At 31.7% G+C, this 26,732-nt stretch overlaps 1 protein-coding gene across 1 annotated transcript; it reads left to right on the top strand.

Moving 5' to 3' along the window:
- Positions 1-7,075: 7,075 nt before the first annotated feature.
- Positions 7,076-10,163, top strand: LOC136271087 (uncharacterized). The gene has a single exon (XM_066070340.1). It carries the CDS (start codon positions 7,421-7,423, stop codon positions 9,761-9,763), a length of 2,343 nt encoding a protein of 780 aa, XP_065926412.1. The 5' UTR covers positions 7,076-7,420; the 3' UTR covers positions 9,764-10,163.
- The last annotated feature ends 16,569 nt before the right edge of the window (positions 10,164-26,732 follow it).

Here is a 26,732-nt window from a genome sequence, read left to right as displayed (position 1 = left end):
TTGCCTTGATGTGTTATCTATTTATCAATATAAATACCTGCCAAAAATGGTCTGGTCAAGTTTTTATTTTTATAAAAAAAATATTAAAGAATATTAAAATCGTTATTCTTGTACTAGTATATCTTCCAAATCTTTGGACAAAATCTTAGGAATAACAATTAGTCACATAAAACAATGATATTTCACAAAGAAATTGAATTGAAAATGCAGATTATTAGAACTTTGCAAATTATCAAAATTGAAATAATCCCAGTATCTCAAATAATCCCGATTAAAACTATTACAATTATAATTTAACAAAAAAACTAAAGTGTACTCTAAAAAATTTGTTTTTAGGATCAATCGTTGAACAAGCCATTTTACATTTGGACAACCTAGATATGATTTTATTCGAAATATGCTTCAGTACAATATAGGAATCGGTTTGAATTAAAAATTTTCCTATTTGAATAATTCAATAGATCTTTGACTAATTTACATCTAGATCAATAAATGAATTTTTTGCATAATAGTATTGTTTCGCAAACCATCAACGTTTAAGGTGGTATGGGACACCTCCATGTTTTGACGTTTTGTTTATCGAAAAAAAAAAAATGAAGTGATATTACATAAGTAATGTCTTTCACAAAAGTATCCCCTAACAGCGTAGCGCAGTTAGTTGAATCTGTAAGTCATGAGTTCAAATCGGCTGGGTTGGGTTTTTTTGGGGTTCTTTTTTTTTTTTTTTTTTACAAATGTACATTTTTTACCTCTTCAAATTTCTTCCAAAGCTAATAAATATTGTCTAAAAAGAAAATTATAAACCGGTTGAGTATTCTAATTACAATGTACGACAGATGTCCCATACCACCTTAAATAAATCAATTACCGAAAAATTATTGTTTTTTTTTTCAATTTTGGAAAAGTTCTACTCCATACACATTAACAATAATCACTTATTTAAAAATGCTTTCTGTATAGTTCTCTCTCTCTCTCTCTCTCTCTCTCTCTCTCTCTCTCTCTCTCTCTGTATATTTGTACTGAATATACATTTAACAGATTAATATTGATTATTGGTTAGTACTTTAAGAGAGCTCGATTTTCTTGGCAACTTTTTGATTCTATCGGTATCCTGTGTAAGAAGAGATCCATGTGGCAAAAAGGAAAATACTAAAATTTAAACCATAAACAATGCGGATTTTTTCTTTACTGAACAATAGTTTATAGCTTATGAAATTATGTCTTAAAATTGTTGGTAGATCTGATGGTTAGATTGGTTAACCATCCTTCCTCCTTGTTAACTACCCATAATTTTAAAATGCGCATTCTATTATTTGCCTTCCTGCCTATTCTCTCTCTCTCTCTCTCTCTCTCTCTCTCTCTCTCTCTCTCTCTCTCTCTCTCATGTCAAAGTCGGCTGTGTTTTATCCAAAGAAGAACACCCCCTATCATTCTGTTCGGCATCGATGGAAGAATGAAGATCAAACAAACTTCGTGATATTGAAGTTTGCGCGCGAGGTCCTTTCCTTGAGTAGTTAGTTTCATTGACATTGTTGGCAACGGACAACATGGAAGTGTCCGAGTGTAAGAAAATAAAACGTTTTTTGAGAAAGAAAAAATATCCAAGATCAATTTCTTCTAGTAAGGAAAAGAAACGGAACTTCCGACGAAAATGTAAAGGCTTTATTTTAATAAATGGCATATTGCATCATCAAGGAAACGATAATACACCTCTGCGGGTTCTGAAAAGCACAGAGATGGATGATACTCTTAAACGGGTACACAGTGATGAATCTGGTGGGCACTTGGGAATCACAAAAACGTAAGTTATTTGTTTTGTTTTTGTGTACCAACAAATGAAATTGTATAACAGGGGCTTTGATACCGCAAAAATGAATTATTTATAAAGGAATGCGAACCGCCCATTTGTCGATTTTACCAATTAAAATGAGAAATTCTCAAATTTACATATAAAATATTGAATGATTATGGAGTTGCCCACCCCCCCCCCCTTTTGGGAGTAAGTAAATTAAACTGAAAATAAGGAAATGAAGAGTGGATGTTCTGCCTACCCCTCCCCCCCTCCACCCCCCCCCCCTCCTTGGATTAGGATTTTGAAGGAAAACTGTTTGTTTTTTTAATTTTGTTTTTGTTTTTTGCTCGTCAAGATTTTTTAGATGCGTCTGCCCCCCCCCCCCCCCTTTTAAAAACAATGCTGAGTGCCTTGCGAATGAGGCAAAAATCGGCAATTTTCTATAAATAGCACACGTGCATAAGTAAAAAAAAACAACTGTGTCAAAAGAGAAGTTTCTGTTATACAAAATCTTTTACTGATTCATGTTATACGGAAAATACTGCGCATCTTACGGAGGTACACTGTTCGCATGAAATGAAATGAGTTGCTTTAAATAGCGCAATTTCTCTCTCCCCAGTGATAAATTTTCAGAATGTGAAACGAATATTTTTTTCTGATTCATTAACTATTCATATCAAAAATGTTATGATATAAGAACTCCGGTACAATACAAATTTTCATTTTGTTCAAAGTAGATTTTTGCTTTAAGTAAGTAAGTGAATCATTTATTATTAAAGTGACACTCTTCAACTGAACATATACAAATATATTAATTGAAATATAACATATTATTGCCACATCCGGACCATCGTATCTATATGTCAATGTTTTAAATGTTAATAAATATATAAAAGTAGTAAAAGTTTGGTTTGTCTTATCCTTATGGCTTTAATTATGAATGGTGCACATTGTCGGGGCAATTTCATAGTACTGTTTTAAATAAATCGTTGTCATGAAAATTTACGGAGCCTAAAGTGGTTTTTAAATAGAGTTTCGTACACTTGTCTTTTTATAATGAGCATTTTAAAAGTTTCAATTTCATTAAGTAACAAACGATATAGATTCTTTTATCGAGAGGTTCACCACGAAACAGCCAGGTCTCCACGCGAAAGGCGAGTATCCCACATTTAGGTTGCGCCATAGCAGATATTTAAAAATCAATCACTCAATAAAGATAATTTAGACCGTTTCAAAGTGATTTTCTTCGTAAACGACATTCAATTTAACTAGGAAAATTGTTCTATTGTTAATAATGGGATTAAAAACACCTTAATGTAAATCCACTTCTACAGCATACAAACAGGTATAGTTTATATATTTCACTAACCCTCCCCTTTACAATTACAATTTTTTTTAAAATGTGCTTTCAAACTTATTTCATTAAGTTTCTTTTAAATTGCTTCACCGATTTTCATATGTATACTCTTTTTTCTGATCTGATAAATGATTTAAAACGTAATTAAAATGCATTAATTATTCCCCTATCTTTGAGCATAAAGTAGACAATTTAGCGCTTAGTTTAAACTTTATTTCATTTGAATTGTACATCAATAAAAACAATAAATAATACAAACAGGATTCAGAAACAAGTTGTTACAACTTATATTAATCCGTTTCCTTAAGTTGACTTTCAACTATTAAAAACAATAATTTAGCGGTTGAGGTTTGGGCTGGAGGATTGGAGGTAGATTTTAGATAGTGATTAATGTGAAATTAAGAAACTCCCCACCAAAGTTACAAGTTTTGAAACTAAATGAAACTTGATTTCTAAGAGTGCATGTTTTTTTTTTCTTCAGAAAGTATTAGTATCATCTACAAAGCCCTTAACACACCCATAACACCGCATTTTAAAAATAAATCGTAACTCAAACCCAGGCCAAAAATGCTAATTTCAATGCTATTTAATATCCAGAAAATAACTGTTCATATATCCAACCTAGTCAGGTAAATTTCCTAACTATAAATTACACAAATTGAATAAATGAGAGAAATTGTATTTTATAATAAACGCAATTGTGTTGATCTTTCAAGAGACATACTCGGTAGCGGCAACGACTCCTAAACCTCGATATTTTAGTGTTAATCTCATCTCCATATTATCTATTCATGTTACTCTTTTAAAAAGGAAAATGCTCTATAGTTTATCAATGAAATCAAGTTATTTGGAATAAACCCAATTCCCAAAACTTAAATTTTCAGTCGCAAAAAATGACAAATTAGTTTGAAGATACGCCAGCATATTCTTACCGGTCATGTAAGTACTTGACCAAGACCCGACCCAAAAATATTGCATTCAGCTAAAGTTCAAACGCTGAATTGTGTACCGGTGTATTTCCTTATTTCCTGCAGGTATTTAAGATATGCTATCGTGATTTTTTGATTTAATTACAAAAATTAGTGAAAAAGTTCCGATGATTTAATTGTCAAACTTGAGAATTAACACCCTTTTAGCCAAGTTTTATTATTTTTTTACCATCCGCCCTACATACCTCACTATGTCTTATGTAAGCAGTATTCTCATTTGAGATTATTGTTTCTCTTTCTTTTTTAATCATTATTAATAATTTAAAAACAAAATAAAAGACGACATGTTTTCTGCAATAATATACATGTACCTTCTAATTTACAACCTAAAGTCAACACCTACATGTATTTATACTACTATATTAAAATGTTTGCTTTAATACCGAAAAATCGTAAGAGTACTGTCTTTTGTTTTAAATATATTTTACACATTATTGGTACTTGAAAATAACCAATTTGTTCTTATTTTTTCTTAATCAAGCTTCGCTAATTCATAATCAACGAAAAATTATTCGAAAAAAATATAGAAATCATCTGGATTTTTTGGATATTACAATCTTGCGCGTGCGCATTATATTCATGCTAAATTACGAGAGGCTCTTTAGTTTTTGTTTTTACATTATCACATTATACAAATACGTGTAAATTTTTATTGAAAATTTGCTTTATATTCTGTTCATCAAAGAAAATGCGGGAGATAACTCTAACTCAGTGCATTTAATATGAAAAATACCGAGAGTTCCGAATGTCGAAATGGAGCAAGTAAAGAAAAACGTCAGTGAAAAAGAGTTTAATTCTTCATTAATATGAATTAAATATTTAAATGAAAGGTTTTTACAGTCACATTGTTATTTTCAATGCAGCTTCATTATTTTTCTCCAAAATCGTTTCGCAGCGATTCTGCAATTTTTTGCTACTTTATGAGTATAAGGGATGCATTTTAACTGTTGAAAGCCTGTCCCGAGACACAGTTAGATTATCTTACTAAGCAGAGTGTAGTGAAAATAATAGCATTACTGTAGGCTTAAAGCTTGGTATTGTAAATGTCGACAATACGGTGCGTCAATGTATTTATTTCGTATATGTTCGAAAGCATAATTATGCAATGTCAACCCGTGAACACACAGGTAAAAATATAGTATTTTAATAAATTGTCATAATTAGTTCGTCATTATTATGAAATGCAGTTATTTGTTCTAATTTTATGATGATTTTGATTTGAATTGCAGGTGGCATAAGATTCGGGAAAGATACTATTGGAAAAATTCATTTAAACATGTAAAAAAGTTCATTGAAGAATGCGACCAATGTCAACGGAAAGCCAATCTAAAAAAAGCCAGCAAACCTCTTAGACCTATAGAAGTGAAATCTGATCCATTTTACCAGATAGGCATGGACCTTGTTGGACCATTAGAAACAACAAAACATGGCAAGTCAAATATACTTTACTTTAATTTTATAAAGAAATGTCCATGTTTACACACTAAGAGGTTACGATGGTCGTAACCATTTTTTGGGAGTTGATTTTAAGGAACTCTCCTATGCAGTTACATGTACTCTGGCAAACCGAAACTGAAACAGTGTTTGGACCTAAGCACAAATCATCACCGCTGACAGGAGTTAGTTCTTGAAAACAATCGATAAATTCTATGTAATGTACGCTGAAGCATTTTTTTTTAAAAAGGAAACTTATTTATAAATACCTAAGAAATAATCAGATTTCAAATAGTACGAACAATTTAGAATTTTTTTGCATTCGTATGTATTCCTACGCCAGAGTTCAATATAATCCCGTTCAACCATCGGCTGTCACCGTACATCTCCGACAAGCAGAGAGTCAGTCTATATTAAGAGATCGCATCATCACGCTATCACGTGACCTGTATCGCTTGTCGGAGATTAACGGAGACAGTCGAGCATCTGGTCGAACGAGACTAGAGTTCATTTTTGGTTGGATCCATACACTTTTTAAAATATTTCGAATACCGATACATAGTTTGATGAAATCAATTCTATTTTTTAATATAACACAACATGATTCGGAAGAGGTTTTCTCGAAATTCTTATCGGAAAAGTCCGAGAATCCATATTATAAAAATGTGCGTAATTCAAATAAATATTATTAACTTGCCAAGCAAAATAACATATCGTTGATTTTAAGATAAATAATAATCGATAAAATCAACTTACGTCAGTACTTCAGTGCTTTGATAAGATATAGGAAGGCATTTGAATTTTGACATTATTATTTTTTTTGGCTTTACAATAGCATATAGCTACACTATAAACAAATAATTAGTAAGGATTTATTGGTAATTAATAAATTAGCCGTGATGTGTATATTGTTGACCACTCGGCCTTCTAAATTTTATATTTAAAAGGATGAATTTTGACTCTTATCAATATTGTTGCTGTTAGACTGAACAATTTATTAAACTTCTCTAGACTGAACAATTTATTAAACTTCTCTAAATGTAATGAGTATTAAATCCTGACAAGAATATAGACATTATCAATAAATTTCTGAAATGAGACTGTATTTATCCGGTGCACTAACTATAAAAATCGCGATGATGCTTGCTTATTTATTTTTGAGTTTTTAGGTCACATGAGGCACTCGCAATAACTACTGCATTTAGTTGCCGTCCGTCGTTGACCGTTATCGTTAGTCGTTCGATGTGCGATAACAGATAATAAGTTTTAACTTCTTACTATAATTTAAACAGAAGTCTTCCTAATGAAAAAAAAAATTCAATCCAAGATAGGTTTTGGCAAAATTGTGTGTGTGTGTGTGTGTGTGTGTGTGTGTGTGTGGGTGTGTGTGTGTGTATTGGTTGTTGTATATTGGTTGTTGTATTCAGGTTACCTTTAAGGCCCATTGCATTGTAATTGTTGAGAATATTGCGTAACAGATAATTTAACAGTTTATAGATATTTATAGATATATATCTTTTTGATTTGATATGTAAATCGTTTAACAATAATTAATAATAGTTATTTGCAGGTAATCGTTATATTGTTGTCATCACGGAGTATTTGACTAAATGGGTTGATGCTGAGGCCATACCACAAAAAACCGCGGAAAATGTCCTAAGGGTTCTGTCAAGATTTGTGGCAAACCATGGTATCCCAAACGTTTTAATAACTGACCAGGGTCGGGAATTCTGCAATCAGCTCAATGACAGATTTTGTGAACAATTCCAAATAGACCATCGCGTCGCATCCCCATTCCATCCTCAAACAGGCGGGCACACCGAGAGATACAATAGAACCCTCTGTGGGATGCTGGCAAAATATGTGAACGATGAGCAATCAGACTGGGACGAGAAGATTAATTCAATGCTTTTTGCCTACCGTACGTCCGTTCATTCATCGACCAAAGAGACGCCATTTTATTTAGTATACGGACGACAACCTCGACTTCCAGTTGATTTGGCTTTACCAACAGGACCTGTGGAAAGCTTACCAGAAGATTTTGAGGAGCTTATAGAACAAAGGTGCCAATCATTCCTTCGCCTTAACATCAGAAGAGAGGGGGCAGCCAAGAACATAAAAGAATCTCAAAAATCACAGAAAAAGTATCATGATAAAAAGATTAAAAGAACAGATATCAAGGTAGGAGATAATGTACTAGTACACAATACTAGAAAGACAACTAGAAAAGGAGGGAAACTTTCTAAAAACTGGAATGGTCCTTATGTTGTTGAAAATGTTCTTGGGAAGGGAACATATAGACTCTCCGGACTTAAACATGCAATAAACGGCAATCGACTTAAATTGTACGTAACCAGAAATGTACCTCCGAGCCAAACTACAGATGACTTTGAAACAGAAAAAAGACATGATAAAGACAAAGATGACACCCCAGAAAAAAAATGTTCGCACTCTGAAGATGACGAAGAAGAGAACGCTGATGGATCCTTCACTCAAACAGCGAAAAGCCCTGGGAAAAGAAAAAAACGTGACAAAGACAAATATGCCCGCCCTAAAAAAAGATGCCAGCGCTCTAAAGATGATGAAGAAAACACTGTAGGATCCTCATCTAAAACTACAAAGGGTCCTGGGAAAAGAAAAAAACGTGACAAAGATGTCGCCTCTGAAATAGGATTTCCGTGCTCCGAGGCTGATGTTGAAAAAAACAGCGATGGATGCTCAACGCTAACTGCAAAGGGCCCTAAGAAAAGAAAAAAAAGTGACAAAGACAAATATGTCATCCCTAAAAGAAGATGCCAACGCTCTGAAGATGGTGAAGAAAATACAGATGAATCCTTAACTCAAACGGCAAAGGGCCCTGGGAAAAGAAAACAACGTGAGAAAGATGTCGCCCCTGAAATAAGATGTCCGCGCTCCGAGGCTGATGTTGAGAAAAATACCAATGGATACTCAACTAAATTTGCAAAGGACCATGGAAATAGAAAAAAACGTGACAAAGATGTCACCCCTGAAATAAGATGCCCGCGCTTTGAGGCTGATGTTGAAGAAAACAGCGATGGATCTTCCACTCAAACTGCAAAGGTCCCTGGGAAAAGAAAAAAGCGTAACAAAGACCAAGATGTCAGCCCTAAAAAAAGATGCCAGCGCTCTGGAGATGATGAAGAAAACACCGATGGATCCTCCACTCAAACTGCAATGGGCCTTGGGAAAAGAAAAAAACGCGACAAAGACAAAAATGCTGCCCCTGAAATAAGATGTCCGCGCCCAGTGGCTGATGTTGAAGAAAACATTCACTCCGAATGTTCCTGTCCAGATGGTGAAAATTCGTTCGAGCCTTTCCGGGATGAGAAAGACAGTAATAACGGCAGTGACCCAATTATAGTTTGGGGCTATGAGGGGAACACCATGGTTAATTTTTTTCCCACTGATGAGCAATGGCAGAAAACAAAATCGTTGATATTTGATATTCATGTGAAAAACATAAATGATAATGGCAGAAAAAGAAAAATGAAAATCACAGCAGAACCTGGAAAAATCGCCAATATGAGGGGAGATGGAAATTGTTTGTTCCGCGCATTTAGTTTCATTGTATTTGGAGTTCAAACATTTCACAAATGCGTTAGGGAAAAACTAGTCTCTTTCATGGAAGACAATAAAGTTTTGTTTACAAAGGTGGAAAACACACCGATGGAACAGTATCTATCAATATCAAAAATGAAAGAACTTGGCACCTGGGGTACAGAAATGGAGATTCTGGCATTTTCCTCATTGTGCAACACAACTGTATATGTTTTTTGCAATTGTGGCGGTCAAGGGTGGAGATGGTTACCATATAAGCCTCTTGCAGGAAACAGCACAAACAATCCTTGCGTGTATCTGGTGAACAAATATGGCCATTTTGAGCCAGTATTGGATGTTCAAGAAGAGATATACACCAGAACCCCATACCTTAAGATCGGTGATTACCTTAACCGTAGATATCATCATTTTCTCTCACAAGAAATGTTGGATTCTTCCCTAGTCAATGCAGCTTCAGACGAGCAAAAGTTAAGGGACTTTGAGGATATTAACCCACCACATGTGTACACAAAAAAATTCACGGATAGGTACTGTACACCCTGCAGATTCAACGTGGACCCAAATATCTTCAATCTTCTATGTGATTGGAGCGACTTCGAAATGTATTTGTAGGGAAGGGACATCTCACAAATTTTGCCTGGTTTTACTATTTACTCATTTAAAAAACCATTAAAAATTACAATACTGGTGGTACTTTTTGTATTTTATATTTTTTTTTCATTAAACTGTCTTAGATAATACCTGTCAGTTTCTACAAAGCTATGAATCAAAATCGGTTTTCTAAAAGAAATAGAGGAAAAATTGCTTAGTTGATGTAGCATATCATATGGAGAGAAGGTTTAGTTCTTCATTTAGATCGCGGATATTGTTTTATATTTCTATTCAATCCGTATGATTCCCTCCATTTTTGTAAAAATTGATCGTGATTTACAACTTAAGCACATATTGGCAAGACAAAAATCTACACGATTTACTTCTAACCTGTTTAAGAACTGTTGAAACCTTTAACGACTTAAGAAAAATTTAAGAAAAAAAAAACTGCACGAAACAATTATGATGATGTTATACTCAACTTCCCATATTACATACGCTTTACTATTAATTAATTTAATTTTTAAAAGACATATATAAACAATACATTGCAGAAATTTTGTTATATAAGCCGCGTTAACGGATTACGTATGAAATGTACTTTTTGCACTATCGCTACATCTATATTCCGCACGAATCACCAGACAGCTTTTTTTGTGTAAATAAATATGTCAAAATATACCTATACAGTAATAGATAGATAGATAGATAGATAGATAGATAGATAGATAGATAGATAGATACTAGTAGATGGATAGATCAAACAGTAGTTAAGTAGTAAGAGAAATTTATAAAGTATAATATAAGACAAATATATAATATACTCTTTCATCGCCAATAAACAGAATTTAATTTTATAATGAAGTAATTTTAATATGTTTTATTTGTAATAATGAGACGCGTTTAACCCGTTGTGATGAGAATTATACCTCGGTACAGTATGTCAGTATCTTGTTATAACGAAGGATTTTAATCTCTAAAATATACTCCATCATACACTTAATTAATTTGAATATGAATTCAAATCTCGGGTCACTTTCAGTTACAGCAAAAAAAAAAATTACAATATTGTTGAAACTATTTCACACATAACAAGAAACGATGATACAGGAAAACTTAAATTTATAAGGGGGTCATTATTCTACAGGGGTCACTTTACTTCAGGTAGAGTGTGCTCATTTTTATGAAATGACACTTATTCTTCAGGCAAAGGGGTCATTTTTCTACGTAGAATAATGACCGGGGGGTCATTATTCTACGAAGAAAAATGACCGGGGGGTCATTATTTTACGTAGAAAAATGACCCCCGGTCATTTTTCTACGGGGGTCATTATTCTTCATTACACCGGATGTAACCAATGAATTTATTCCGCGGTAAAATTGTGGGAGCATCATTTCAATAGCAAGGGTATTCACTTTCTTTCAGGACGCCGACAGCTAAGCATTGAAAATGTTCAAAGCGATCTTTAAACGGCCCCACCCTCACCCTCCTTTTTCATGAACATGTATATAATAAAGAAAAAAATGTTCCGTATTTATATTATTTTATTTAGTATGGTGCTTTCAGGCCACAAGGATTTTGTTTTTCTTAAATTATCTAATTAATCACATCATTTATTCCGCGAGTAATGGGAGTAACTTATTGTTTTCCTTGTAAAATATCAGGCATAAAGAATCAAATATTCATTAGATCATGATTAATCTTATATAAACTTTATAACTATTGTTATGTGATAATCTATTGTCATTTTCCTGATTATTTCAAATCACATTTCGTTAAATAATAAAGTCACAAGACTGGCAGAGCGTAACATACCTAATTGTTATGTTATGTAACATGTACTTTATAAAGGTGAAGGGCTCAGGTGGTTCACTTTCGAGCAGATAGAGGTCAATTATTTCATGGGAATATGAGTGGAATAATTTTATAAGAAGGAGTGGTCTATTTTGAAACATCATCAATTATAGATAAAGTATTTTTGTACAATTCTCGTGCACAAAGTAACAAAACAGAAATTTACGAAATGCAAATCATAATTGGCTACTTTTAAAACTGTAAGCCAAGAATTTTCTACAATTTAGTATGTAGATAATATGCATTCAGTATATCAAACCCTTGAAGAAAAAAATCTGCAATGCCTTACCAAAATATTGTTTCTCACTTATCTGTTTACAACAAAACAATCCTGTCTAACTGTTTTACAATTTTGTTTTGTGAAGCTCCCCTATTTTAATCTTACCTCATGTAGATAAGAACGTATATTATTTTAGTTATTGTCCCATCCTCAGCATTAAAGTCTATACACACCATGGATAATACAGTTACACTTTCTATATGCAAATATTATACCACGTAAGCTTGATTTCAATATAAAGATTTATCTTCCTAACGATATGTGCTTTATTTCAATATTTCCAGATTATACTAGTTAAGCATTCTTCACATTGCTACTAACGTTTAAGAAATGTTTCTTTCATTTAAATTCAGTAATTGGTATAGTCACTGAAGAAAACTTGTTCTTAAATAAAAATATTGTTTATAATTGTATGACTACTATGATTGGTTATTGGACCTACAACGCTTAATAAAGTTATTATCACGAAGATTTCGAGACATCGTCTCCCTATCTTTAGGTATTGACATTTCGGGTCAAATATCAGAAATTAGACGCTTTTCATAATTAATCAGTAAAAATATTCTACCTTATACATGCTTGAAGTCCTTAAAAGCGATAACACCGCTGTAAAAATACGATGCACAGTTGTACAATAAAACAAGTTGATGCTTTAAGTTTGAAGTAAAAGCCTAGGGTTAAAAAACGCCTAATAAGCAGTCAAATTTTCGAAATCGTATTTTATTCATTTAAACTAGCATAAAAAATATTTCTCGCAAATTCATGGTATTGAAATATTATCATTTGCTTATATAGACATTACTTTTTTGATAGAAATATTGAAAATATTGTGATGCATTTTTAGAAATCACCATGGTCACTAGAGGGTTATGACCATTCTTACTGGAATGTGCAGTGACTTTAATTCTATCATGAGATGTGTTTGTTGTTTCAAAATGGTTGACAATAACACATTCGGTGTATCAATAGCAATTGTTTAACAGCCATAAAACCATTTTTTGCATGTTCATTATTCCGTATTTAAAGACAAAATATATCAGAAAAGCATTCATCGAACCGTATTCATATCTTACTTGCTAATATGTTGAAGTCGACTATTATAAAATTACGAAAGCCGAGAAGGATCATTCGAGATTCGAAATACGAGATTCAAAATACGAGATTCGAAATACGAGATTCGAGATTCGAAATTCGAGATTCAATATCTAAATTAACCAATCAAATCATGGATCTGAAACCTGTATCCTAGCACCATCAAACTGTCCTAAATAATGATCATTCGTACATGCTCTTTCCTACAAATAAATGTCTTAATAGCTCTTATATTGTGGTTATAAAATGGTTAAATTAACATTGATAAATTGACCCCACACAGGATAAACAATTAAATTAGTGGTAACACTGTGGGCTTTGCAAATCTATGTGATTTTGTTTGTCCTGTATGTATCCCCCCCCCCCCCGAACCATTTTAATCCGTTGTGTATTCGCCCCAACTGTGTAAAAATCGGCTCGCGAAGAAAGATCTGTTTAATCTAAATAATAAAAACTGAGTGTGGTTTTAGCTATGAAACGAAATTCAATGAAATAATCGACATGTCAAATTATAGGTTATCATAAAGTTTTAAACCATAGAAGATATAATGATTTACAACCTCAACGAGAAAGAGAGAGAAAGAGAGAGAGAGACACACACACACAGACAGACACAGACAGACGGACAGACAGACAGACAGAGAGTTTTGTAGTGTCAAATTCAATAATTAAGCCTCTAAAAGGAGAAAAGAGAGGTGGTAGCTAGGGTAGGGCAGACCAACTAGCAAGCTTTAATTTTACATCGACTCTCTCTCTCTCTCTCTCTCTCTCTCTCTCTCTCTCTCTCTCTCTCATCACCTAGCATTTCCTTTTCCGTGAGGGGGTTTGAGGTATTTCTGATGTCTTACATTAGCTAGCGAAAATGATAAAAAAAAACATGAAATGTTCTTTAAATTGTGTGCGGATGTTGTACTCCAATAATCTGTTTTTAGTATATACATTTAAAGAGGGGGGGGGGGGCTATATAGTCCTAATTAGTTTGCCAGTTATTCTGTCCCCACTTTTTTTTCTCTTCGTTTTCCAGGGTTTTTTTATTTGGCTCGGCAAATTAATATAAAACTTTCTGTGTAGCTCCATAACGATGCACTGTAGATAAATTATGAGTAGTTTTACTTTTGATAAACAGGTACATATCCGTACTTGATTTTTAATTTGACTCTTATAATCGGATTTAATATTCCAGTAAATATAGGGTAGGAGAGAGTAGACGGGACTTTTTTGCGCATATCCTACTGTACCATTCATTCAACACAGGTATTAGCACTCATCGAGTTCGACTTGCTTTCCTTTTTTCATCCACTGGATTTAAAGCTATTAATTTTTGAAAATATTTTGAATTTATGGCCTGATATATATAAATTAGAGCTGCGCTGGTGCATCTATTTACCCAAATGGACCAAAATATAACCAAATGAATCTAAAAATTTTGACAAAATTAGTTTTAAACGTACGACTCTTTTTCAATTCTAATCGGGTATGTCCTTTAGAACAATCTTGAACCACACACATTTTAGCAAATAAAACGACAATTGTTTCATTATTTTTATGGGGAGGGAGGTGGTGCCGTTAAAGGACATGTATTGCTTGTGGCAGTTGTGTTATACTCTCATTTGTTATAATAGGTAATACTACATATTGATATAAAATGAAATTTTCCAATTACACTGTACATAGCTTCTATCATGCATTTTGACCCGTGCGATAGTTTAAAACAATTTTCAAAGCATTTAATGTAATTCAACCGATCATTTTTGAAATTTAATTTTCTGGATCCCCGCCTGATACGTCCGCCTTCTTGTATATTAGAATTACATTTACGTTGACCATATGTACACATTAACTTAATCGGCTATGTTATGGGACGATAACATTTTTTATCAATGATAATGATAAGGATAGGTAACAAATAACAGCCTATTTGTGGGTTTTTGCACTGATTATTTGAGATAATATGCCGCCATCTTTTATGCATTCCACACACCACTCACAGTTTATTTGGTGTTCTGTGTGTATGGCGACAAATTGGTAAATTTGCATCCCTCACTCCTTGTAGCTTCATCCTGACTACATTTTATCTGGCTAAGTGTAATGTAGTAGTATATTAAATACACACATCTTTGTTTGCAGTGCTTATTTACATCTTTAGAGATTTACTTACAAAAAAAGTAAACATTTGTATGACTTATATGTAATTATTGTCAATTTTGGTGCGGGGGGGGGGGGGAACTACAGAGAAACTTAACTTGGCTGTGAAACATATGCTTTTATTCTTTCTTGTTGATATATCAATGAATGAATTATAACAAAAAACATGTACAACAATTAATTTTGAAATATTCATGCACAATCAAATTTTTAAAACGTTTTACTGTTCTCTGCACAAGAAATCGGCAATGTGAACAAATTGGCACCCTATCATCCCTACCTTTAATTGTAGAGAGTAGGTATCCTTCTATATTGAAAACAATTCCAAAAGTAAGACTCATAATAAGTTGTTTACTGAGGAAAAGGAAAATAAATTGTATTTATTAATAATTCCGTATGATGTGATAATATCTCAATGATTTGTTTATAATCATAGTACTAGTGTATCACTGTATGCATACATAAAAACGATAAGTAATGCTTATATTTATTAGTGAAACAGGACAGATTATTTATATTTAGATTATTTAGATACATGTACTAATCTTCATGCGGGGATCTAGAAAGGAGGGGGTCAGGGGATCTGGACCCCCTCCTCGGGAAAATTGGAGCTTATTAAATTTACATAGTAAATTTTTTAAAATTGGCCTAGGACCCCCTACAGAAAAAATTAGCTACGCTTATGAAGTTCTCTACCATAACCGCATTTTTATACAAAAGGGGTGAATAAACCCGGGTTTTAAACTATTACTGGTGGTGAAATACCCCAGGGTTCAAACGCATCAGGTTGAAATGCACCAGGGCAAACAAAATCACTTAGATCCGCGAAGCACACTGCATTATTACTAGTCTACTTACATATTCTGTGTAAAAGTAAATACAAATAATCATTTAGTTAGGTAGGGAGAAGTGAACATAGCATTTATTGTAGGAAAGAGCATGTACGAATGATCTTTATTTAGAACAGTTTGATGTTGCTAGGATACAGGTTTCAGATCCATGATTTGATTGGTTAATTTAGATATTGAATCTCGAATTTCGAATCTCGAATCTCGTATTTCGAATCTCGTATTTCGAATCTCGAATCTCGAATGATCCTTCTCGGTTTTCGTACAAAATCAATTTATATTTCTTATTCAAAAAATATTTCATCATCAATGACAATTCAGTTAAAGTTTCCTTGCAGTGGATTGGAACCGAGAATTAGGACCAGGCAACAATTGTTTTTTTTTTTTCTAGCAAATAAATCGGCGGAATATTTTTTCCTTGGAATAATGCATTAAACCAACAGACTTACAGTGTTTGAAGCTGTGATAGGCCATGAAAAGCGTTGCTGTCGATCTTACTTATCTGATTGTCATAAAGGTTCCTACATGAGTAAAACAACAATTATTTGATAAAATTAGACTTGAAAGTTTACAATACAAATCCAAAAGAATTTAAACAGTATCCTCTTTATTTTAAAGTTAATCACAAAGAAAGCACAACACTATTTAAAGCAGACAAAATTCATAATTTTCATAAACTGTGGAATGATAAAAATTCGTGGGGATTGATATTGTGAATTGCTAAAACTTTATAGGTTCGTGGAGACGTAAAATATGACTTTATAATACAAATAATTAAATAATTCATTAATTCATGGATGATGTTAATTTGTGGTAAAGAGGTACACGGGAATTCCACGAAAATTGAGACAACAAATTCTTCCGCGTTTCTAAAAAATGCTTTAAATTTGATTTTTTTTATTGGTCACCCAATTAATATATTTGGTTCTAAGTTATTCAACAATTAAACGAATGCAATGATCTAAACAGAATAAGAATTTATATCAACCAAACTCATAACAATTGAACCATTTCAACTGCTTATGTCGCTGTTAAATATTTGTCATAATAGACTATAAGATTTTCTTAAAATGTGTCCGAATATCAAGGTGTGTCATTTTTATATGCATACATGTATAAGAGGTTTAAGGTTTGAATAATAAACATTCGATTTTATTTCTTGCTCATTTAATGAGTTCTAATTATGAAAATACCTCACTTTCTATTGATGCATGCCAGCACAATTTAGAAATCAATGTTACACTCATTCTCAATTGTTCCCTACTTGTCATTGCAGTGATTTTCATCGATTTGATGTGATTTTATAAACACAGGAAACATAGGAATTGTGTTTTTTGAGTTATATTTTATCAAACTAAAAGTCCTGAAACATTCCACGTATATTCGAAAAAAGGCATCAGCTTTATTACGCCGATAAGCGGAAAAATCATGTTTACGTGATGATTATTTTATTTTTCTTCTTATAAAATACAGTAGTGTGCAATACTGTAGAATCTTCGTTTTTCGTGGGGGACCAACGTCTGTGGCTTTCGTTGGATACCCTTGCGAACGAATATGCACCCCAACAAACCTATACACAATCATTGTCTTATATTTATTAAAATTATCCCGAATACACAACCATCGAAATTATCTTCCCATGATTGAAGAAAACTTTGGCTACCCATAAACATTGGATCCCACGAATAGAAATGCTTCAACAGTCATTAATAATGTATAACTTATAACCAAGGAAGTAAATGCAGTAATTATAAATGGGAAAAGGCTATAGTTAAATAATGCCGGAAGCCTATGATCAGGCATCTTCTGTAATGTGAATTTTATAAAAGAAAATTGACGTTTGGAAAATTTTGTTGGTTTATGACTTTTTTTTAATACATTTATTCAATTTTTGAGTCAAGAATTGTTAACTTTATAAGGAATCAGTATGTATGCAAAGTTGCGAGTAGTTTTAGCTTTTTTAGCCCTCCTAGTCCTTAATACTTATACGGAATTTAAGCGACCTTTTGAAGCTGTTTACCTATTAAACAGTAATTGTTTTCAAGATTCAAACAGTTAAAGAAAAGCGTAAAAAAGGTTTTACAACCTTAAACATATTTTGTAGATCTAAGAAGGGGTGTAGTGACATGTACAACCTCTTAATATAAAAAAAAAAGAACTTATCCAAAATCTGAAACAGATGGATGTCAGAAGTCGAATTAACTCAAAAACAATGGAGGAAAATGTTTATTCTGCCCCTTTAGTGCACAAAGTATTCAAAATTCCTATGGCTTCAATACCAACTATTATATAGGATCTAGCCAATCAAATATCATTTACATGAGTAGGGATAGTAAATTCTTCGTTGTGTTACAACAGACCCCTTAGAAAACAGAACATATTTTTGTCGACTGTAATTTAGTGAAAGAAATTTGGATTGAATTGGAGAAATGGATTACAAATACAGTGAATCTTTGGTTTACAAAACAAAGTTTGATAAATATTCAATCCTTTCGGGCAACAGAGATATTCATAGGTTAGACAATTTATTCATTTTTTTTTTTACAAAACAATATATTCTGCAAAGTAAAATGATAACATCAAGGCTACATTTTAAAATAATTAAAAAATCAATAACCAGAAGAATGTTTGGAGAAAAATGATTTCTTTTGAAAATTGTAATGATCATTCTTTTACTTACTGGAAAGATATATTTCAACATTTGGAACATTCATCACCATCTATATTCTCTCCTTAATGTATCTGTCTCTTATATTTTTTTTTTTACTTTATCTTTAAATTTTTCTTTTTTTTTTCTAAAAAGAAAACCATTTTCACATCTCCTCGGCACAATACATTTCTTTTTTATTTTATTACTTTTCAAATATGTTAGATCATGGTCACCACCAACATACCGACCACGCTTTTGCATCGACCTCTTCTTTACATAGCTACTAGAAAAGCTTGTGACATCATGTTATAATGAATATTTTGAACTGGGTGTTTGCAGTCCGAACCGAAATGTTAAACAATATATCTGAAAATATATTCAGTATTATGAAATGCATTTTAATTAAATTGAAATGTTTGGGAGGTTTATAACATAAACTTTGATAAAAAAAAATTTAAATATCTGTCTAAATAATTTGGATGCTTGTAGCCATTATCTAGATTCAAATCTTACTCAAAATACTTAATCTCTGAACATGTCAACAATTTTCGTTATATATTTTTGTTTTCATTTTGATCTCGGTTTAAAACTGAGGCATGCTAAAAACAAAACTGTTGGGATGACGCATCCCGCAGAAAAATACATACTAGCGCAATGCACTTATCAACAGGCATAAATACTTTATTTAGGATTTGGATTTATATCCTTTACAAAACCTTTTGAAACGTTGTACTAAGCATTTCCTTATACGGGTGAAAAATATTATTGAACTTATTATTCTTATTAAAGTAGCTGGACGTTTTCAAGAGATCAATCATTATACCTAATGGCAGTAATGTAACTCTTTCAACACGTTATGCTTGTAAAACAAGCTGTGCAAAAGTGAATCCATGTGAATAAACTAAACAATGTGTACTCAAGCAATATCTCTAGTGATCTTTGTTTTATGCTGCACCTATTACATGTAGGTGTTATAACTTGTACTTCTTCAATTTCAATAAAAATACTACGTATTTTAAATTACAACAACAAAGCACAGGATTTTAGCAGCACTTTTTAAGTAGTTTGGGTCCTATGCTTTTGATATTTGCCAAATTCAACTTTCATCATATTCGGGGTAGTGTAACACGTTTGCCTTTTGTGTACACACTGACAGAGGAAAGGCCGGTGAAGCCACATAAAGGTCTATCTGCTTACCTTATAACACTCGCTTAAAAAAACTAAATATCCATGCCCGTATTATCCTGATTATGTCAAATCTAACATTCATCGAAATCGTGTGTATCCGTATAAAATAGGTATAATTTCGGCATTGTTTACATACATTCCAATGATTTGTCTCCCAAAATTGATCTTCTCTATTAAACATGCATGTGACGTCATCAACGATAATGATACGTCATACAGATAAATCGAAAATATATTAAGTTAGAAGAGTTTCTGGAGACATTTTACGCCGGCAGTTTTTATAATTAGAACCAGATATAAAGAAAAAATTGACATGTTTCTGATTAAAATATGACATCATGCTGCTTATTGTGACGTCACATCAATCAGAGGAACTTAACTCAATCGATCGCTGAGAGTTGCCTTATTATATCCGTGTAATATGGTTGTATCATAAAGCACCTAAAGACATCTCTATTCACCACAAAACAAACGTGATATTCAAAAGATAGCCTATGTAATTTGATACATAAGGATAAAGATATGGCTTCAGTATCTTAATATCCATTTACAAGTTTTAGAAAAAAGACAAAATGTGAAATGCAGGAGGCAAAGTTAGTCAGCATTTTTTTTTATTAGAACATCATACAAATATAATCTTGATTACCTTTGTATTGATCAGAGAGTTATTTGTAGACTTAGTAGGGGTCTTAAATCTATGTGTCTAGGAATTTGTCATTCCTAAGTGTGTATTTTAAATATTTCATTTTCTGATTCAATCATTCACTGATAGGGAAACATGAGTGCTGATTTTAACTTTTCACTTAAATATTTGTTATTGAAAGTTTTATACAAATTCTCTTATTTAAATATTTTACCTCTTCAAATGACCCGTGTTGATTTATTAATTGGCTGACATCAGACACTTGCCTATACTTTCTTGCCTATCCGTCTATATTACCGTTAATAATCTGTATAGATGTGTTAGATATATAAATGTACTTTTATTTTAATTATCCTTAATTACTTCTCTTGTAGCAAGGCTGATTTTGTATTTTACTTTTATTTTCTCTGAAACAAGTATATGTATATAAATAATTATGTAATTATCCTTTAATTTGTTTAAGAAAGAGGGTACGTAAATGACGTAATAGATTTTTGTTTACTTACAATGTTTCAAGCTGTGATAATCCCTGAAAGGCATTACTGTCGATCCTGCTTATCTGGTTGTAACTAAGGTCCCTGAATGAGTACATAAAAAACATATATGTCAATCACAATGTTGACAAAAACATGCCAGAGGAAAGAATATCAAAGAGAGAGAGTTATTGCTTTAGGAAATGTTTTATATTCCAGTTCAAGTTAATCATTCGTGTTTATTACTTTTTTTGCAATTCACACATCAAAAAACAACGCCACATTATACACTGGTTAAATTTTAATATTCATATTCACATTGCAACCTTTACGTTGCAAATCAGTTATCGATGAATAACATCAACACAACATTTAAAAGACTATCTATTTTCATTATCCTAAACTAATTAAGTCTGACAAAAATGATAATTAAAGCAACCAAAAAGTTTCACATCTTTGGTTTAATAGAAAAAAAAACTCAAACAGTTTCGTTATGTTGAACTTTGTTCATATTCTCTGCTTGACGGGGAGTGTCCAATGATATATGTATATTTATTTCAGCAAGAGGCATTTATAGTCGTACAATCATGTTTGCGATTGATAAACGAAGATTGTAAATAAAAAATTTAAATGAAAAGGCAAAAGTAACACACGTTTTCCGTCATATTGAGTGATTGGAGATGACAATAAATTTTATACATGATAATATACACATAGGAATGACAAATTGTAAGATATATAGAAATACGATCCCTACCAAGTGTAGAATTAAGGCCTTGACTACATGTAGAATACGCAGCCCAATGTCAAACATAAGCATTGGTCAGGAGGCACAATCACTTTATTATACAATTTTTTTTCATCTTTGACGCATTGAGCAGTTCATATAAAGAAAAGCAAATTTCAACTTCTTACCGTATATATGTCCTTCTTACGTTATTTATAAGTCAAAATTGACGGATGCAAAATCTCATTTGTTTACCAACTTTATTGAACTATAGTTAGGGCATATCTAATTCTTGAGTCAAGAGATTTGTTACGGGGCCCGTTTGTGTGACGGAAAACAAGTTATGGTGTATGAGTTTATTGGAAGTCTATTAAAATGGTAAAATGCATCAGCAAAGGATCAAATATAGGGTGTAAAAAAGTGAAGCCCTACTCTGGCTAGGAGGTTTTAAGTTAATGGTTGCAGCTTTATTCAGGCTGATTGACCATGGCTTATTCAGGACTTAATTAAGCGTTCCTTATTCAGGAAACCAAGCTTTTATTCAGAGCTGAGGAACGCAATGAAGCTCTCAAAATCATAAAAAATCAGCATTTATATAGACAACAAACTAAGACGACATCTAACAATTTCGCAATTAACACAATGATTACAGAATTACATTGATAATAAAAGTCTCGATCATATTGTACATAAAAAAGAAGTCCATAACATATGTATTGAGGTTGAATAGTTTAGAATGATATATGTGTTTAAAGTTGTGAGCACTTTAGCCACCCTCAGAACTCTTAATCATGTTAAAGACTCAAATAATGGCATAGCGCGTTCGCTGAAAATTGTAGCGCGTCATACAAATCGGTCAGCCTACTGCGCAAAATCCATACTGTACTGTTTTTAAGATCCGTACAGTCGAGAACGCGTACAAACGAGAATTTTACAATATCTAAACCGGGCCAAACGAACCGTATAAGTGTTGAATTTATACGAAATATAATGAATTCTAACTACTACGTTTCCGAAAATTACTACAGTTTTCAAGACTTTTTTAGCAAGCAAACCTATTTTCAGCTGTTGGAAAAAGTCTCAAAAACGCCTTTTATAGGACTTTCTCCTGATTTTGTATCTGAACATTTACAATGCTGTGTACAATACAACACTGTAAATAAACCTCTCAGAAAATGTCTGACACAAAGAAAATGCAAATACTCAGTAAATAATGAACAAAATACATCTTGTTTGACTCATCAGTTTTATGAATTACTTTTAAGGCTAGATACACCAATAATTAGTTGCAAATAATATTTATATCAATATTTTCACCCAACGAGCATCAAGTAAACATTTATATATCTAAAACAGTATAATCGATAAATAAATATCACGATTTGTCCATAAAACTACAGTGAATTTTGTTGCTGTTGTTTTCAGAATATTAAGCAATGTTAAATACCCAGTGCATAACGATGTGTGACATCATAAAAAAACGAATGCTAATTTGCTATATAAGTACCGGTAAAAGAATTCATATATTAAAGTTTATAAACTTGTCGGTCTTTTTTTTCATTTACTAAATTTCAAATAGATAGGCAACTTTAACCTTATCAAAACTCCGTCACACCTTACCAAATCATGCTACCCGGGTAGCAAGGGACAGTTTCGGATAAAGTACCCGTCAATAGTTTTGTATACTTGAGAGTTGTTTTTTTTTTTTTTTTTTTTTTAATTTATTTATTGAACTTTCATATATTCACATACCATAGCATAAACATTTATATAAATATATGTTGCAATGTATACATATACATTAAATTTATAGTATTTGTTTGATAGATATAATCAATATTTTGATGTAAAGTATATATGTACATATATGTATTACTTCTCAGAATAGTAACGATATAATTTGAACAAGTTGTGGTATAAATATATGTGTGAAAAATGGCTTTCTTTTTAGAAAAAAAATGGAAAATAAAAAATTCAAAGATACAGAGCAAAAAAAAAAAATAAGAAGAAACAGGGACATTAAGGAGAGAATAAAGATGGTGATGAATGTTCCAAACGTTGTAATATATATTTCCAATAAATATCAAACAAATTATAATTACAGTTTTTCAGAAGCAAACGTTTATCAATAAACAGTCTTCTAGTTATACATTTCTTAATGTTTTCTACATTTAGCCTTGATTTTTTCATTTTAGTTTGCAGAATACATTGTTTTGTGAAAAGAATGATTAAATTTTCCAACCTATGAATATCTCTATTATAAAATTTTCCAAAAAGGATTGAATATTTGTCAAAATTTGTTTGTAAACCAAAGATATCTGTCATCCATTTCTCCAAATCAATCCAAATTTCTTTCACTAAATAACAGTGAACAAAAATATGTTCTATAGTCTCAGGGGTCTGTTGACAAAAGTAACACAGTGGAGAATTTACTATCCCTACTCTATGTAAATGATAATTGATTGGCAAGATCCTATGTAATAGTTGGTATTGAAGCCACAGTAATTTTGAATTCTTTGTGCACTTAAAGGGCAGACTATAAATTGTCCTCCATTGTTTTAGAGTTAATTTGATTTCTGTCATCCATTTTTTCTGATTTTGGATAAGTTCTTTTCTTTGATATCAAGAGAGTGTACATGTCACTACAACCCTTCTTATATCTACAAAATATTTCTACTGTATTTGGGTAACCAATATTACAATTCTTAGTTAACAGTATATTTAATACTTTCACATAATGTTGTATTGCTTGTGTTAAACCGAGATATTGAACAAAATTTGTTTTTAAGTTGAATCTCTTTTTCAACTGATAACTAAAAATCTAATTGTCATATTCATACATATCCCCTATATACAAATTCAAATAAAACCTAAGTTAAATAAATCCTTAAAGAAAACTGATTTATTGTCGATTTTAATATCTGGATTATACCATATGTGTTCATTAAACAGTCTATCACAATTTCCTTTTTGCACATCAATAATTGTTCTCCAACATTGCAAAACATCTTTCCAAAATCTATTGTTTGAATTTTTCATAATCATATTAGTAAAATCAATACCAAATTTCATCAATGTTTGCATATTATGTCCAAAATTAGCTTTAAACAAGTTTGTCCATTTTGAATTTGAAAATATAAGCCTTCTAATCCAACTTGATTTAAGTGCTATCATAAAGTTTTCGAAATCTATCATTTTTAATCCGGCATTCTCATATCCTTGAATAAGAGTGCTTCTCTTAATTTTGTCTGGCTTTTCATTCCAAATAAATTTGAATAGTTTTCTTTAATAAATTCTAATGATGGGTTGGTAGTGTTAAAATTAAATGATTAATATTTGGGACTATAAGTGTTTTAGTAACTGTTATTTTGCCTATCGGTGTAAGATTTCTAGAATGCCATCTGGTTAAGTGTTTATCAATCTTTTCCATTACTGATATATAATTTATATCTATCATCTCTTCCATATTTACTGAAAAACTTATACCCAAACGATTAAACCTTGTGTCAAATTCAGTAAATTTCCATCTAGAGTGATGATAAACTTCTTTTGAGAATTTTTTACTTCCTATCCATATCATTTTTGTTTTACTAAAGTTTATCTTTAGTCCAGACACATTTGCATATAAGTCTAGTGTTTGGAGAACTCCATCAAGAGATTTTGGAGAGCCGTCTGTGATTAATGAGGTGTCATCTGCATACTGCGATATTTTATATTCTTCCCCATCTATATTTATGCCCTTTATATTTTTATTATTTCGAATTAAGATACCAAGAATTTCAGCACAAAGTATAAATTAATATGGAGAAATGGGATCCCATGTCTACATCCTCTCTCTCGTTGGAAATATTCAGATATTATGCCATTTTGTATAATGCATGAAGTTATATTGTTATAAAATACTTCTATCCATTTTTTTTATTGATTTACCAAAATTAAAATACTCTAAAATTTCAAAAATAAATTTCCAAGACACTGAATCAAATGCTTATTCAAAATCAATAAGCATAATTAGACCTGGTATTTGTTTACGTTCAGTGTAGTTCATGATATCATATACAAGTCTGATATTTTCCCCTATAAACCTACCCTTAACAAAGCCTATTTGATCATTACTAATTAATTTATCTTAAAAAATGTAATTCTTTCTGCTATACAGCCTGTTGCTATTTCATATACAACTGTTAATAAAGTTATTGGACGCCAATTTTTCAAAAACTGTTTTGGTTTATCTTGTTCTGGGATACAAGTAATTTTTCCTAATTTATTGGTAGAAGACAATTCACCTACTAGTATTTCATAAGATTTATTAATTGCTCAAATAACAAAGTATTTCAAATCAGGCCAAACATTTTTTAAAAATTCAGCTGTAAAACCGTCGGCACCAGGGCTTTTATCATTTTTCATATTTTTCAAAAAAATCAGGGCTTCATGTTCCCTTATAGGTCCTTCTATACTTTCTTTTTCTTCCTCTGTGAGTTTTCTTATGTCCAAATTATTTAGTTTCAAATATATATTTTCATTTTCTATTTGTCTTTTCTTCTTATACAAGTTCTCAAAAAACATTTTTGTTTCATTTAAGATATCATCTTGATTGTATATAATTTGGCCATTTTCTCTTTCTATTTTAGTTATTTGTTTACTAATAAAGTTTTGTGATTCTAAATTACAAAAATATTTTGATGATTTTTCTCCCTCTTTTATCCATTTAACTCTTTACCTTATGTAATTTCCTCTAAGTTGTTGTTTCTAATATTTATGAGATCAGTTTGTTTTTCCTCAGTTAGTTTTATTGATTCATTGTCAGTATTTTGTTCTAATAATATAATTTCATTCTCTAACTTTTTTTCAGTTTCATTTTGGAGGGTTTTTTTTAAATGTTGCATATGATATTGTTTTTCCTCTTATTTCCATTAGTAACGTGTCTAAAAATATGTGGTCTTTTATTCTGAAACAGATATCTGCACTACTTATACTTTCAATATTTTCAATATCATAAACTAAAGCTGCGTATTGCTTTTTAATGGCAGTTATTTTCTGTTTAATTAATTGTACATATTCAATATCTGTTAGCAAAGAGTTATTAAGT

This window comes from Magallana gigas, chromosome 8 (genome assembly GCF_963853765.1).
Source record: "Magallana gigas chromosome 8, xbMagGiga1.1, whole genome shotgun sequence".
NCBI classification, from domain to species: domain Eukaryota; kingdom Metazoa; phylum Mollusca; class Bivalvia; order Ostreida; family Ostreidae; genus Magallana; species Magallana gigas.
This window is presented reverse-complemented; position numbering and strand designations above follow the sequence as displayed.